This window comes from Anabrus simplex, chromosome 10 (assembly GCF_040414725.1).
Source record: "Anabrus simplex isolate iqAnaSimp1 chromosome 10, ASM4041472v1, whole genome shotgun sequence".
Lineage (NCBI taxonomy): Eukaryota > Metazoa > Arthropoda > Insecta > Orthoptera > Tettigoniidae > Anabrus > Anabrus simplex.
Genome location: NC_090274.1, coordinates 49104976 through 49122614, shown reverse-complemented (window position 1 = coordinate 49122614; position 17639 = coordinate 49104976). Strand labels below are relative to the sequence as shown.

Genomic DNA, 17639 nt, shown 5'->3' with positions numbered 1-17639 from the left:
AGAGAAAAAAAAAAAACAAGGTACGTAGAATACAAGGTAGGAATCACGGGAGAGATGCGCAGTAGCAAAGCAGAGCTGTGACGTCACGCAGGACACTCGCGTTGAAGCTGCCCTGAATGAGGTAGTATACGAATAATAAGAATCGCTGTGCACGCAGAAGCTAGGAGCTAATAATACACGATAGTAACATAGCTGTGGTGTATAAGAAACCGTGTATGTTTATTTTATGTGGTAAGATGTAAAAAAACAGTAATAGTGTACACGTTTCAGTATGGTTTGTTGTGCCATTGCAGGCTGCACAAATCATAGCAGGCACGCAAAGGAACGAAACATACACTTTTATGTATTCCCTAAAGCCCCTGACCTAAATAAATGGTGGCAGCAAGAAGTATTCAGGACATTACTGAAAGCTTTCTCAGCCTCGAGGGTTCGAAAGATCTTATGACCATCCTCTTCCGACAGCTGTGACGCAAAGGGTGAAATCATTGCTTCTCAGCCTCAATGCTTCCGAGGCGATAAGAAATTCCAACTTTTCTCCGGAAGATTATGAAACATTACGTCCAAATATGTTACATGCTACTGATGAAGTGTATCAAAACTTGGATATCGTGTGCCAGTCTAGGGCCACCGCTGAGCCCACAACATACTATTCTTTACCGGAGGATGAGCAAGGGTTCGTTAAAGCCCTTGAAGAGCTAGTGGAACAGCTCGAGGATAGTCGCGAAACCAAGGGTCGTGATGGGCTGCTTGAAGATTTTACTGGCTATATAGTTTTTAGGGTAAAGAAGAAGACCCTCTATACAGAAAGCGATTATGGAGATAAAACAAGTTAACCTACAAGGGGTGAAAATTAAATTTTAAAGACGTCTAGAGAAGCCTACAGAGAGATGGTACACCACGGTAGTGCAGATGGAAAAATAGTTCATATTTTACCACGTGAAACAACTGAAAGGGTTTTTTAATTTTTTTTAAAATTTTGCTTTACGTCGCACTAACACAGATAGGACTTATGGCGACGATGGGACAGGAAAGGCCTAGGAATTGGAAGGAAGCAGCCGTGGCCTTAACTAAGGTACAGCCTGGTGTGAAAATGGGAAACCACGGAAAACCATCTTCAGGACTGCCGACAGTGGGGTTCTAACCCACTATCTCCCGGATGCAAGCTCACAGCTGCGCGCCCTTAACCGCACGGCTAACTCACCCGGTGAAAGAAGTTCTAACATCATCACATACCTTACAGATATCCTGAAGAAGAAATTCCCCGAAATGTATGAGTTCGCAAGTTGCTTTGTGAGAAGGCGTTCTTTTATTCGAATGGATGCTTTAAACAAAAGTAAGACATTCAAGAGACCAGGTTTCAGTTAATAAAATACCGATAAAGAAAGAAGAAAAGCAAAGAAGTTCCACTGATGCTATAGATAAGTGTGTTTGATAATACTTTTTTCAAAAATATCAGCATTATTCTTTGTGTATTTAATTTTTTATGAATTGCAGTTTACTATGTTGTATATGAAACCAGTGCTAAGAATACAGGGTCATTAATTTATATGGCCTATCTAATGTTAACGTGGAAATTGTCAGTTCATGACACTTGGAGGAGAATATTTACTGTACTGTTTGTGCTGTGGACAGTTATAGTTTCCTAACATTTGCTGTTAATAATAATAATGCTATTTGCTTTACGTCCCACTAACTACTTTTATGGTTTTCGGAGACCCCGAAGTGCCGGAATTAAGTCCCGCAGGATTTCTTTTACTTTCCAGAAAATTTACCGAGACGAGGCTGTCGTATTTGAACACCTTCAAATACCACCGAACTGAGCCAGGATCGAACCTGCCAAGTTGGGGTCAGAAGGCCAGCGCTTCAACCGTCTGAGCTACTCAAACCAGCAACATTTGCTGTTTGTGTTGTTGACAGTATATATAGTTTCTTAATATACTCTTTTACTCTAACTACCTTGACAGAAAAGGAACCTGGCGTCTCTTAGGTGAGACACCCGGTATATATATATATTCGTCGTTTATAAAAGTAGGAAAGATCACAATATGAAGATAAAGTTGGGATTCAAGAGGACAAACTGGGGCAAATATTCATTTATAGGAAGGGGAGTTAGGGATTGGAATAACTTTCCAAGGCAGACGTTCAATAAATTTCCAATTTATTTGAAATCATTTAGGAAAAGGCTAGGAAAACAACAGATAGGGAATCTGCCACCTGGGCGACTGCCCTAAATGCAGATCAGTATTGATTGATTGATTGATAGATATTGATTGATATGGATTTATAACAACGGACATACTTCTTGCAGTCATCAAGCTTTAATGTTCGAGTCTGTAACAATTACAGTAGAGCACCTTTGTGATTGTTATCATAGGTGTTGAGAACATGAACATATGGAATGGCCATTCCACTGGGATCACAGTCTAAGCATTGTTACAACATTTTATACAGATCGAAATACTTCAGAAACGCTGCTTGATTCACACTGTATTTGATCTCCTATTATTACTCTAATGTATCAGTGAAGTGGAATGCCTTTTCTGAGGCGAGGTTAAACTATCAATAAAGTTCTCTTATCTCTAACTTGTGGCTAAAACAGAATAGCTTACAGCTGTGTATTACCTCATACAGAAGACAAGGCGCTGAGGGTTCTCGATGACGTCACCGACGGCCAATCGTGGTAGGGAGACCTACGCGTGAACACTACCTTGAGAGAAAAGGAACCTGGCGTCTCTTAGGCGAGACATCCGGTATATATATATTCGTCGTAGTTCTTTAACCCTAGCAATATCAAAGTATTTTTTCCCGTGCATTACCAACGGAGCCCCCGCAAAGACATTTTTGTTTACTTTATTCACAATCATAAGTGATATTATAGTTTAATAATTAGATCTGATTCATCCAAAACTTCATCACGGTTAATTGATTCCATTGTTAGTTAAGTTATTAAAGAACGCTTTAACTATCTACGTTTTTACTATACCTACTATCAGACTGTTCTTTTTCCGCCTTGAGAAGAGTGAAAACTTACATGCGCTCTACCAGGACGCACGGAAAACTAAATGACAACGCAATCATGATCAAGAAATAACCTCGAAACTGTGGCGTATATTTTCGTTAAACGATCGAGTGTTCGTAAGAACACACTCTTTATGAGCAAGAATTACAAATTCCGCAAAGATTTTACATTTTGTACTGAAGGCTTAAGATTTTCAGTTTCTCTTTTATTATGATACTAACAATAAACGCCAAATTTGAGGCAGTTTACTTTTTTAAAACCTCAGTTTGGTATCGTTTGAGGAGAAAACTACACTATTAACAAGTGACTGTGCCACACATGCAACACATAAAAATAAAATTAATTGTCAATAACTTTGCAAGTCCGCCTGTGTGGTGTAGTGGTTAGCGTGATTAGCTGCCACCTCCGGAGGCCCGGGTTCGATTCCCGGCTCTGCCACGAAATTAGAAAAAAGTGGTACGAGGTCTGGAACGGGGTCAGCTCAGCCTCGGGAGGTCAAATGAGTAGAGGTGGGCTCGATTCCCACCTCAGCCATCCTGGAAGTGGTTTTCCGTGGTTTCCCACTTCTCCTACAGGCGAATGCCGGAATGGTACCTAACTTAAGGCCACGACCGCTTTCTTCCCTCATCCTTGTCTATCTCTTCCCATCCTCCAACAAGGCCTCTGTTCGGCATAGCAGGTGAGGCCACCTGGGTGAGGTACTGGTCATTCTCCCCAGTTGTATCCCCGATCCAATGTCTCACGTTCCAGGGCACTGCCCTTGAGGCGGTAGAGGTGGGATCCCTCGCTGAGTCCGAGGGAAAAACCAACCCTGGAGGGTAAACAGATTAAGACGAAGAATAACTTTGCAACCAGTTAACTAATCAACTCTAATATCTTAGTATTAAGTATCGTTCATTCACAAATACGTAACACTGCCTTTCCGGCTCCCTGTTTGGGACTTTGAACTAGAGCATCCCCACTAATTTTCAAAAACCCGGCGCCCCTGACTGCAGTAGACATGTTCACACCATTCCTGGGGAATTTGTCGTTTGTATCTCAGAGACCTCAGAGTGCATTAGGAAATATAATGTTTCATAGCTGCAGACACTTGAATATATTGTGGGTTGACGTACCTGACACAGTCTTGATAAATACTTCAAGTTGTCGACCCTGGTTCTCGTCTTGCCACACGCCTCTGTAAATACGACCAAAGGTACCCTCTTGAAGTAGAGTCTGCGGGAAGATAGTGTGCCGTGGAGTCGCTAGATCGCGCAGCCTGTCCGCTGGATCCAGCAGGCGAGGGTCGTGTAGCGTCAGCTGCAAACACATAGAGTCACCTAGTGAGTACAAATACAACTACAACTACGTGCTAGGTACATGCTTTTTTTAATTTCATGTATGAAGTTCATTGAGGAAACGAGGCGAATAAATTAGGTGATGCTCTGTAGAATGAGGATCAAAAGAAAAGAAGGGAGAATTAGAGCTTTCTACTTCCTGTATACTTCCTTTTGTTCGTAAGATTTTCTTTTATGACATAAGTGGTTTCTGCTTCTCACATAATTATAAAATCGCGCGTTTGAAATTCCATGTGCTTAAGAAAAGTAAATTCGTGTCGTCGTCTAGAGTTTGTGCACCCAATGAAGGGGAGCTGCATGTGATTTTCCCTTCTGCCGGTCTTAAATTTCTGGCAGCTCCGGTAATCGAACCTGGACCGGACCCCCGAGGACGGCAGCTGATATTGCTAACCATTGCATTACGGAGGCTGACGTCATATCTGAAGTGATTTCGAGGTATATGAGCAGTTCAAGTTTGTTTAAGTTGTATTAAATAAATAAATAAATAAATAAATAAATAAATAAATAAATAAATAAATAAATAAATAAATAAATAAATAAATAAATAAATAAATAATCTGGCTGAGTGGCTCAGACGGTTGAGGCGTTAGCCTTCTGACCCCAACTTGGCAAGTTCGATCCTGGCTCAGTTCGGTGGTATTTAAGGTGGTCAAATACGTCAGCCTCGTGTCGGTAGATTTACTGGCACGTAATAGAACTCCAGCGGGACCAAATTCCGGCACCTCGGCGTCTCCGGAAACCGTAAAAAAGTTGTTAGTGGGACGTAAAGCAATAACAATAGTTATAGCATTTTAATGTAGATGTAGATTTTACCAGGAATGACTCAATTTCAGGAACTCGAGTTTCATTTTTATTCAGCGTCATCTTCAGCCTTCTGTAGTGTGAATGTTAGACGCCAAAATTCATGTTACTGCATTGTCCTACATAGGAGGCTATTTACAGTGGTGTCTCAACGTCGCACTAACAGGCAGCACCTTGGAAAGGTGTGGCTATCCACCTGATGAGCCCACTAGGGGGTGAAAAGCCGGTAATTTCACAACTGAAAAGACCTGAAGAGATTGCATGTTTTATACTATATATCCCGCGATCTGACAGGTAATACGATTCTGAAGAATTAATGACTCACGCTCGTTGAGTTTTTCACGCTCTACAATGGCAATGTGGTGAACGACACAGAAAGGAACGTTAATGTTGCGGGTGATCTGAACTTGCTAAATGTTAACAGGGTAGGGAATGCGAACGACGGAAAGCATGACCAATAAGTGGTAAATAGGTTAATCATTGGAAGGACAGCTGAATCAGAAAGTGATGGAACCAACTAGAAATGGTACTGTTAAGCCCATGTGTGCTGTATAGAGAAAATGAAGTGATAAATTGTATAAGTGATCATGAAGCTGTTTTTGTCGTAGTTAAAAATAAATGCGATAGAAAGGAAATGCAATACCACATGGTTGATAACAGAGGCATGGAAACGTTTTTAAAAAGCAATTATGATAATCGGTAAATAAAAATGTAGACAGACAACCTACGGGATGGGTTTATAGCTATTGTTGAGGAGTGTGAAAACAGTTATTTGCCTTTAAACGTGGTGAGGACCCACTATAACTATAACAGGGAAATAAAAATACTGAGAAGGAGGTGCAGATTAGAAAGAAATAGAGTTACGGATGGTTGCAGGAGTAAGGGGAGAGTGAAGAAGTCTGTCAATGTTTGGCGGAGGGCAACGATTATAATCCTGGCGCTGACATCCACCGCCATATGCTAGAATTTCAAGTTACACGACACATATCTAACATTTTTTTCTACAAACAAAAAATTCTGAAAGTTATAAACACTGTATATAACATCCCAATGTATATTGTGTAAAACTTTCGATTCAATCAGATGAGAGGTTTCTGAGAAAGTGTCTTAAAATTGACTCATGACTGAACACGTCTAAAAACGGGCATTTTTTTCGTTCTACCTGCGATAAAAATTAAAATATAAATTAAAAATTCCAAACCTACATGACCTAACGTAAAGTGGAACGAGGAAAATTATGGAGTTACTGGATTTTCTGCAGGCTTAATGGTTATTTTAAAAACAACCTTCAAACTCGAGTGCACAAAATATTTTCATTATCAACAGTAGTCCTTGGATCAATGAGTATATTATGGTTAACAATATAAGCGGAAATCTCAAACTAACGTTAACGTCTGAGAATTCTAATATGAATCAAGAAGAAGAAGAAGAAGAAGAAAGGCAGAGTTATAAAGCTGTTGATATCGTAATCATAGTCATGGTCACAGGATCGAAACGCGTCAGCTGATAATTAATATTGCACGACCTAATATCCCCAAATAATTATTATAATGCCATTTAGTGGTCGTGAAAGTCTACCTATTAAGACAACTAGTTTTGTTTCGAATTAAAACCACAGGAAGTTGATAATATTTAAATCAGTTATTGTCCTCGTCCAGAGTTTGTGCAGCTTTTTTTTTTTTTGGCACGCTCCAGTGAAGAAGATATGCGAAACACAAGGCATTATAACAGCCAACACGAACCGGGAAACCGAGGGATAATAAATGAATGCACATTACAAATACTAAATTAAATGCCGTGAGGTAATTAACCGTGATATATACACCCTACAACGCGTTCTGGATGTGCCTAAATTTGCACAATTAAGAGCATGGGATTATTATTTGTCTAATTAAAAGTCACTAAACTAATAGTAAACTAAAACTAAGCTACTGGCCTGTTGCGCCCCTATCCAAGTAGCGTTCGGGTTGAGGATTTTCTTGTTTTTTACACTTTGCTTTACGTCGTACCGACACAGATAGTTCTTCTGGCAACAATAGGATAGGCTTAGGAGTGGGAGGGAAGCAACCGTGATCTTAAGGTACAGTCCCGACATTTGCCTAGTGTGAAAATGGGAAACCACGGAAAACAATTTTTAGGGCTGCTGAGAGTGGGGTTCGAATCCACTATCTCCCGAATGCAAGTTGGTAGCTACGTGAGCCGAACCGCGCGGCCACCTGCTCGGTCAACCCCTAAATACTCTTATAACCACGCGAAGAGATCTTTCTTAATAACCTCGTTGATATGATTACCCCATTGAAGATCATTCCTTATATTAACACCTAGGTACTTAAAGTGATCCCCATGAGGTACTATCAGACCAGCAACACAGCAATTCAGGGCCTCTCAAACGCCCAAAATCTCACGCGTGCAAACAGCGGCGCAGAGTTCCTGTGCACAGTGCATCGGTCCCGTTCGGCTCGGCTCGGACCAATGCTTGATCTCTGGGCTACTCGGCTAAGCTCGGCTCAACTCGGCTCAACTCAGCTCGGATTTGGAGCGCTACGGAGCAAGTGAGGAAGAGGGAGACAGGGGCAGCGAGCGAGACAGGCGCGGGGAAAGAGAGAGACAGCGCTATTGCTCCAAATGGAGGAGTGGGGGGTCTGCACTCTGGTCAACCAAGCGAAGTCGTCTTTTGCACCGTGCACAGTTGCATGCACCCTGAGAGGCATTGCAGTAATTAAAACCAAGAGGACTTTTCCTCTGTGAAACTAATAACTTGAATTTCCATCCCATTTACCACTGTCCACTGTCCCTCTCACAACGTTGTTTAGGTCCCCCTGCAGTCTTTCACATCCTGCAACTCATCTACCAATTTACATCATCTGCAGATAGCCTTATTAGTGATTCTAGTTCTTTACTAATATCACTTATATACAATGACTGACAGTGACAATGCAACACCAAGGAGGAGTGGTTCGAAAGGTATGAAAGTTGGGGAAAAAACAGAGACGGCACGGACGAATAATTGATGTTTATTTCAAACCGATATGCAGGTTACACAATGCGCACGGCATCGACTCAGTAGGATGTAGGACCACCGCGAGCGGCGATGCACGCAGAAACACGTCGAGGTACAGAGTCAATAAGAGTGCGGATGGTGTCCTGAGGGATGGTTCTCCATTCTCTGTCAACCATTTGCCACAGTTGGTCGTCCGTACGAGGCTGGGGCAGAGTTTGCAAACGGCGTCCAATGAGATCCCACACGTGTTCGATTGGTGAGAGATCCGGAGAGTACGCTGGCCACGGAAGCATCTGTACACCTCGTAGAGCCTGTTGGGAGATGCGAGCAGTGTGTGGGCGGGCATTATCATGCTGAAACAGAGCATTGGGCAGCCCCTGAAGGTACGGGAGTGCCACCGGCCGCAGCACATGCTGCACGTAGCGGTGGGCATTTAACGTGCCTTGAATACGCACTAGAGGTGACGTGGAATCATACGCAATAGCGCCCCAAACCATGATGCCGCGTTGTCTAGCGGTAGGGCGCTCCACAGTTACTGCCGGATTTGACCGTTCTCCACGCCGACGCCACACTCGTCTGCGGTGACTATCATTGACAGAACAGAAGCGTGACTCATCGGAGAACACGACGTTCCGCCATTCCCTCATCCAAGTCGCTCTAGCCCGGCACCATGCCAGGCGTGCACGTCTATGCTGTGGAGTCAATGGTAGTCTTCTGAGCGGACGCCGGGAGTGCAGGCCTCCTTCAACCAATCGACGGGAAATTGTTCTGGTCGATATTGGAACAGCCAGGGTGTCTTGCACATGCTGAAGAATGGCGGTTGACGTGGCGTGCGGGGCTGCCACCGCTTGGCGGCGGATGCGCCGATCCTCGCGTGCTGACGTCACTCGGGCTGCGCCTGGACCCCTCGCACGTGCCACATGTCCCTGCGCCAACCATCTTCGCCACAGGCGCTGCACCGTGGACACATCCCTATGGGTATCGGCTGCGATTTGACGAAGCGACCAACCTGCCCTTCTCAGCCCGATCACCATACCCCTCGTAAAGTCGTCTGTCTGCTGGAAATGCCTCCGTTGACGGCGGCCTGGCATTCTTAGCTATACACGTGTCCTGTGGCACACGACAACACGTTCTACAATGACTGTCGGCTGAGAAATCACGGTACGAAGTGGGCCATTCGCCAACGCCGTGTCCCATTTATCGTTCGCTACGTGCGCAGCACAGCGGCGCATTTCACATCATGAGCATACCTCCGTGACGTCAGTCTACCCTGCAATTGGCATAAAGTTCTGACCACTCCTTCTTGGTGTTGCATTTGCTCTGTCAGTCAGTGTATTTGGAAGCGACCCAATTTATCCTTTTTCCCATTATATGTAGGAAATGTCAACGCTATGGACACACTTAAAAGAATTGTCAATCCACATCCCCCGGTGTCGTAACTGCTCTCTACATCATAACACAAACGATTGTTTAGAAAATGTACGCAAGTATACACATTGCCAAAGGGAACATTCAACTGGATCCTCTGAATGCCCCATCCATAAACAACAAATTGAAATTTTAAAACTCATGTATTTGGAAAGTATTTCCTTCTCCGAAGCCTCAAGCTAGACATGTTTTTAATACTAAGCGACGAGGTGCCTGGAAATCGTTAATTTCCTCTTTAAATGATCATATTTCCACATCCCACTTATGGAATCCTGTTCGTGCACTTACTAGAGCCTCCTATCATATCCATCTTTCTGTAATAGCACCCAATGTTTTGTCCGATTTTCTTACTTCGCTGACCCCTGATTATGTTGTGCCAGATTTCACCTCCCACCCTTCTCTCTCTCGCCTCTTCACTTTTCTGTACTATCACAACCTATTGAGAGTAAAGACTTAGAATCTGTACTTCAACTCAGTAACAATTCATCTCCTGGACCTGACTTTATATCTTATGCTATGTTGAAAACATTGCCTCAGCGTGCTTATAATGTGGTATTACATTACAGAATGCGATGACTTCTTTTTACTCCCTACTCCCAAACCTTGACTCCAGCCTACAGACCATAATAATTTTCGTGGCATTGTTCTCGGTTCCTGTTTAAGAAAAACTGTTTTTAAAGATATTGTTACAAAGGCTTGTATGGGCCTTAGAGTACTACTCACTCATGGCGAAATACCAGTGTGCTTATTTTAAATGTCGAAGTGCTCAGGATGATGTAAATATGTTTATCGTTGATATCTTACTAGCTAAGTCCCGCAAGTCTTTTTGGACATTGATTCTGTCCCCCTTCATTTGTTATGGAACATCCTTGCTCGGAAAGGTTTCCCATCTCATTTCTTGCATATCTTACGTAATTTGCTCACATATCGGAACCTAATTCTTACACTTTCGCATCCTGCCCAGATTCTACATCAGACATCCGTCGGTGTTCCTCAGGGTGATATACTTAGCGCCATATTATTTGCCCTATATATGAGTGACCTTGAACTTCTTGTTACTCACTATGCTAGAATTCTCGCATATGCAGACGATATTGTTATCTATTGTTCTCACGCAGATATTGATACGTGTAGGCAACGTATATCCCAATATATGGGTCATGTCAATACGTGGCCTACTTTACATGGGTTAACCCTCTCCCCCTCTAAATGTTGTGCTATGATATTTACTCACAACAGACAATTCAATGCGGATCCTGTAGTGTTTGATCAATATGAAGTTCCCATACGCACATGTCATAGGAACCTCGGTGTAATGATAGACCGAAAATTAACGTTCAAGCAGCATATCACAACCTTACGCCACAGCTCTGCTGCGTATCTTAAACTATTGAAGTCTGTCACACGTAGATCCTGGGGTGCAGACCCGTCTACAGCTATGCATCGCTACAATTAGAGAGATTTGATTATTGCACCCATTTCCTATCTGCACTCTCTTAATGCGAGGCGTGTTTCTTAAGTAAGTACCGTTTTGATATAAAAATATATAATGTAATTTTTTAAACAATTCTTTCTTTTACATGTAAGCCTGTACCTTAAATTACTTATCAACGTAAATTCCAGGCATATTAAGGAACTTGTCACATCGTGAAGCCAGCTTCTGAATTCCATCCTCATAGAAATCTGCCGCCAGATGTGCTCGCGATGCTTTTTAGGTGATCATCATCATCATCGTCGAATTTCTAAATACATTTCCAGGTGCAGGAACAAGTAGTAATCAAAAGGTCACGACTATACTTAAAATGGTTAAACAGTCCCCAACAAAATGAAGCGATGAGGTCCCGGGTTCGATTAGCCGTGTAAGATCGCACATTCTCGTGAAGCTAATGAATCCCCCTTGTGAGGATGACAAGCCGTTTGTTTTGAATTGCATGAGCACAACTTTCGATAACCTAAGCATCCTGACCAAGCTATTTATGATTCTGAAGATGATAGGGATCAGATACCGAGAACGGAGAATTATCTACAATCTGTATAAAAATCAGTCTGCAGTGATAAGAATCGAGGGCTTCGAAAAAGAAGCAGCAATCCAGAAAGGAGTGAGGCAAGGCTGCAGTTTGTCCCCTCTCCTTTTCAATGTTTACATAGAACAGGCAGTAAAGGAAATCAAAGAGAAATTTGGAAAGGGGATCACAGTCCAAGGAGAGGAAATCAAAACCTTGAGATTTGCCGATGATATTGTTATTTTATCTGAGACTGCAGAAGATCTCGAGAAGTTGCTGAATGGTATGGATGAAGTCTTGTGTAAGGAGTACAAGATGAAAATAAATCCAAAACAAAAGTAATAGAGTGCAGTCGAACGAAGGCAGGTGATGTAGGAAATATTAGATTAGGTAATGAAGTCTTAAAGGAAGTAGATGAATATTGTTACTTGGGTAGTAAAATAAGTAACGATGGCAGAAGTAAGGAGGACGTAAAATGCAGATTAGCACAAACGAGGAAGGCCTTTCTAAAGAAAAGACATTCGCTCACTTCAAACATTGATATAGGAATTTGAAAGATGTTCGTGAAGACTTTCGTGTGGAGCGTGGCATTGTATGGAAGTGAAACATGGACGATAACTAGCTCAGAAAGAAAGAAAATATAAGCTTTTGAAATGTGGTGTTACAGAAGAATGCTGAAGGTGAGATGGATAGATCGAATCACGAATGAAGAGATACTGAATCGAATTGGTGAGAGGAGATCGATTTTGCTAAATTTGACGAGAAGAAGAGATAGAATGATAGGACACATCTTAAGACACCCAGGACTCGTTCAGTTGGTTTTTGAAGGAAGTGTAGGTGGTAAGAACGGTAGGGGTAGACCAAGGTATGAATATGACAAGCAGATTAGAGCAGATGTAGGATGCAACAGTTACGTGGAAATGAAAAGGTTAGCACAGGATAGGGTGGCATAGAGGGCTGCATCAAACCAGTCTATGGACTGATGACTCAAATAACAACAACAAGCATCCTGACACAATTTCATAAGAAAACACTCCTCGAAATTTCAGGCAACTCAAAACTTAATGACGAAATCTTAAACCATCTGTTTACTCGAAGCTTTACATCAAATTTTTGCACCAAGTCTTCAGTAATGGCAGATGGCCACGCTTCTTGTCGTCGACATTAGTACGGCCTTTCTTAATGCTCAAAGCCATTTTCTTACCATTCCTTTGCTCATACTGTTTACTCCATACACTTCACTAATCTGCCGATGAATTTCAACAACGTTCACGCCTTTTCCATTTAAAAATCGAATCATAGCGTGTACTTCACACTCGGCGGGACCGTTAATTGTCAGAGGCATTTTTCAATACCCACAAACAAAGGTAAATACGGGCGAATGCTTCCATATTGGTGTTTGTAGCTACCCTGCAGATGAACGTAATGAGCGCGCATGATCTGAACGATGATCGAAGCGCTGCAGCGGCCATATTTAGAAACATGCTTCGTACTCTACAGCACCAGGCACTGCGTATCTGTTTTGGGGCATTATCAACTACTCCCACGAATGCACTCTTGGTTGAGTTTGGGGAACCTCCCCTACACCTACGTCGACGGCTTCTCGTCTCAAAGTATCTTTTGAAACGATTTTCTGTTATTAAAAACCCGTTGATTCCAAAAATGCACCTTTTGTCTACTTATTTTCTTCAATTATCTACGAGGAGAGGTAGGTCTCTCGCATTATTCCAGGCATATCAAACTTTACATGCATTTCAGTCGTCAATTATACGAAACCCCGTAGCTCCATGTTACACTGTTTCTTATGATGTGCTTCACTATGTCCCTCCAATCATTATATCACGTACAAAGTACTACGCGTTTTGCCATGTAAGAAGATTGCACGACTTATTGATAGCATGCTCACCAAGAGGAAGTTTCGTGTAATACTGGGAAATAGCACTAGCAGTGAGAAAACTCTGAACAATGGTCTTCCCCAATGTTCTGTATTAGCTCCTCTGCTTTTCAACCTGTACATAGCTGATATACCTGAAACTAGCTCTGGGAAATTTGGATATACTGATCATGCCGAGTCGTATCATTTATCATCTCATTTTTCATTCTTTTTTCTGCTGAACTTTTTGCTATCCGTCAAGCTTTATTGTATATAAAAACCTATTCCATTGAATCTGCCATCATATATAATGATTCCCTCAGTGTATTACAATCTTTACGATCCTCTAAATATACCCTCAACTGGTATTTATATAATGTCAAACACCTTTATTTAATTTATATCAATTAAGAGTTACTCTCACTCTAGTATCATACAGTATACTTGATATATAGAAACCAACTTACGCAATTCTTGGGAGCGAAAGACAGTTTTAATTGAGCCCGTGGGTTCATACGTGACTTCACCCGAGTGAATTGATTTGCGCTTTAAACGTTGGACGGATTTGACTTTGATGGGACTTTTAATAAGACGCAGAATATCAGCTTCCGATAAATCTTTGTCAACACAATGTGTGATGCCAACCCGAAAGATATTAGAACTTGGAATATAGGCTGTTAATTTGTGGATAGACAGAAAATAGTGCCGTAAGAAAGCATTAGCCTGAACGGCAGTGGCAAATTCAACTTTTAGTCAGTTACGCCCTTTAGGCATAATCCCCTTGACATGTACACTGACTGACAGAGCAAATGCAACACCAAGTAGGAGTGGTCAGAACTTTATGCCAATTGCAGGGTAGACTGACGTCACGGAGGTATGCTCATGATGTGAAATGCGCCGCTGTGCTGCGCACGTAGCGAACGATAAATGGGACACGGCGTTGGCGAATGGCCCACTTCGTACCGTGATTTCTCAGCCGACAGTCATTGTAGAACGTGTTGTCGTGTGCCACAGGACACGTGTATAGCTAAGAATGCCAGGCCGCCGTCAACGGAGGCATTTCCAGCAGCCAGACGACTTTACGAGGGTTATGGTGATCGGGCTGAGAAGGGCAGGTTGGTCGCTTCGTCAAATCGCAGCCGATACCCATAGGGATGTGTCCACGGTGCAGCGCCTGTGGCGAAGATGGTTGGCGCAGGGACATGTGGCACGTGCGAGGGGTCCAGGCGCAGCCCGAGTGACGTCAGCACGCGAGGATCGGCGCATCCGCCGCCAAGCGGTGGCAGCCCCGCACGCCACGTCAACCGCCATTCTTCAGCATGTGCAAGACACCCTGGCTGTTCCATTATCGACCAGAACAATTTCCCGTCGATTGGTTGAAGGAGGCCTGCACTCCCGGCGTCCGCTCAGAAGACTACCATTGACTCCACAGCATAGACGTGCACGCCTGGCATGGTGCCGGGCTAGAGCGACTTGGATGAGGGAATGGCGGAACGTCGTGTTCTCCGATGAGTCACGCTTCTGTTCTGTCAGTGATAGTCACCGCAGACGCGTGTGGCGTCGGCGTGGAGATAGGTCAAATCCGGCCGTAACTGTGGAGCGCCCTACCGCTAGACAACGCGGCATCATGGTTTGGGGCGCTATTGCGTATGATTCCACGTCACCTCTAGTGCGTATTCAAGGCACGTTAAATGCCCACCGCTACGTGCAGCATGTGCTGCGGCCGGTGGCACTCCCGTACCTTCAGGGGCTGCCCAATGCTCTGTTTCAGCAGGATAATGCCCGCCCACATACTGCTCGCATCTCCCAACAGGCTCTACGAGGTGTACAGATGCTTCCGTGGCCAGCGTACTCTCCGGATCTCTCACCAATCGAACACGTGTGGGATCTCATTGGACGCCGTTTGCAAACTCTGCCCCAGCCTCGTACGGACGACCAACTGTGGCAAATGGTTGACAGAGAATGGAGAACCATCCCTCAGGACACCATCCGCACTCTTATTGACTCTGTACCTCGACGTGTTTCTGCGTGCATCGCCGCTCGCGGTGGTCCTACATCCTACTGAGTCGATGCCGTGCGCATTGTGTAACCTGCATATCGGTTTGAAATAAACATCAATTATTCGTCCGTGCCGTCTCTGTTTTTTCCCCAACTTTCATCCCTTTCGAACCACTCCTCCTTGGTGTTGCATTTGCTCTGTCAGTCAGTGTATATCACGTTCGTAAAACATACGGCCAAGGGCCATAGGGTAAAGACTGCCAATATTGTTTGATCCAAGCGCAGCAACAATTACAATATATGGACTAGGATGGTTTACCGGGTAATTTTCAATATATGCAGGAGGAGGAGGTGGTGGAGGAGTAGAACCAGTAGACTGATTGATACTATTTGGAGTTGGCAAAGAATTAATTGTAGGAAACCGATTTGACAAGTCAGTTTGCATAGGCACAATTTCTTCATGATGCACATTCACATGTGAAGCAGGATCTGGAACCTCATCACCACCACTGTCTTCATGTATGGTGGGTGGCACTTGACCACACAACATATGTCGAACGGCACACAGTATACGACAGCTATACACCACGTAAACTCGGACACACTACACCGCTAGCTCGATGCAACTGCGCGACATGAAGGTTACGAAGCGACTGTAATGTCTTCTTCTTCTTCTTCTTCTTCTTCTTCGATATTGAGCAGGCTCGGTCCATATGTTGCCAATCTTTAACGTCGTTGGTTACGAATGTCAAATTCGTATTCAGTGCGTTAGGAAGAATTTCTATTCGTCCTGCAGGGAGTAAAGAATTCTTTACTCCCTGCAGTGCGTACACAATTGCCAACGTAACAAAAACGAACGTCACGATTTTTGCCTTTCCAAAGCAGAGCTGCTGTGTATCCTGTTTTTCGTATATTGAGATCACAGATAGAACAGAACACATGGCACATAATTCAAACCAATTCAAACAACAACATAAATGATAGCAGAATGGGAACTACCGCTTAAAATCGACATGACATCGAATAAGGTTAATCGATTGGGTAAAGTCGAATCCGATGCAATCCAGCAATATTACCTCCATTAGCTCTTAATGGCAGATGTACTATAGATCTAGTTTTCGTCAAAGATGACGGCCTCTCAATCAGTAGCCGTGTGGTAATGTATAGAAACCCAGTTGCCATCCTGAGGAAACATGTACCTGTCACCATTCAAATCGAGATAGGGTGAAAAACCTCATTCACAAGAAGAGCTACAGCAGTACATCACAAGGAAAATTTGCTCAGAAATACTAGAGAAGAAAATGAGTGATTTAGATGGAATCCCACAAATGATTAAAGAAGGTCTACTGAACTCGGCACTAGACATTGTTCTAAGCACCCTCAAGGAAGCACAAGTCTGGTCGACACCAAGAACAGCCAAACCGTGGTTTGATAATGAATGTTACAAGCTCAGGCAAGAAACTTTGGAACTCGTCCACACAGCACGGCAAACGACTGAGAACTCCATATTTACAGAGTATGCAGAGAAGAGGAAAACATACAAAAATCTTATTCAACTAAAGAAAGTCCAGATTTCGTCAAAGGTGACGGCCTCTGAATCAGCAGCCGTGTGGTAATGTATAGAAACCCAGTTGCCATCCTGAGGAAACATATACCTGCCGCCATCCGAATCGAGATAGGGGGACAAAACCTCATTCACAAGAAGAGCCTACAGCAGTACATCACAAGAAGCGCCTTGAACAGACTAGCGATACATGGATTTCACCATCAACTATGTGCGCGCCGAGGTTTTCACGACCCGTCTCCATAGTGTATATGTGTATTGTGCAATAAGCAGTGTGAACTGTACCATTTCAACAAATGTACAACGAGAACAAAATTATTACTGGAATATTGTAAATTCTTTGTTAGAAGGGCTCACTGGTTGAGGCTGGACTTGAAATACATCACTTCGAGGCAAACTGCATTTAATTATTAATATCGTTAATTTCATGCCTACCGAGCTCGATAGCTGCAGTCGCTTAAGTGCGGCCAGTATCCAGTATTCGGGAGATAGTAGGTTCGAACCCCACTATCGGCAGCCCTGAAGATGGTTTTCCGTGGTTCCCATTTTCGCACCAGTTCCTGTCCCATCGTCGCCATAAGACCTATCTGTGTCGGTGCGACGTAAAACAAATAG

At 43.3% G+C, this 17639-nt stretch overlaps 1 protein-coding gene across 1 annotated transcript in view; it reads right to left on the bottom strand.

The window, feature by feature from the left end:
* The window catches only part of Drl-2 (Derailed 2), a 942221-nt gene that overhangs the window by 23156 nt on the left and 901426 nt on the right, over positions 1–17639 (bottom strand). The window contains exon 9 of the mRNA XM_068229325.1: positions 4135–4318. Within this exon, the coding sequence (XP_068085426.1) occupies positions 4135–4318 (184 nt within the window). The remainder of the gene's footprint in view (positions 1–4134; positions 4319–17639) is intronic.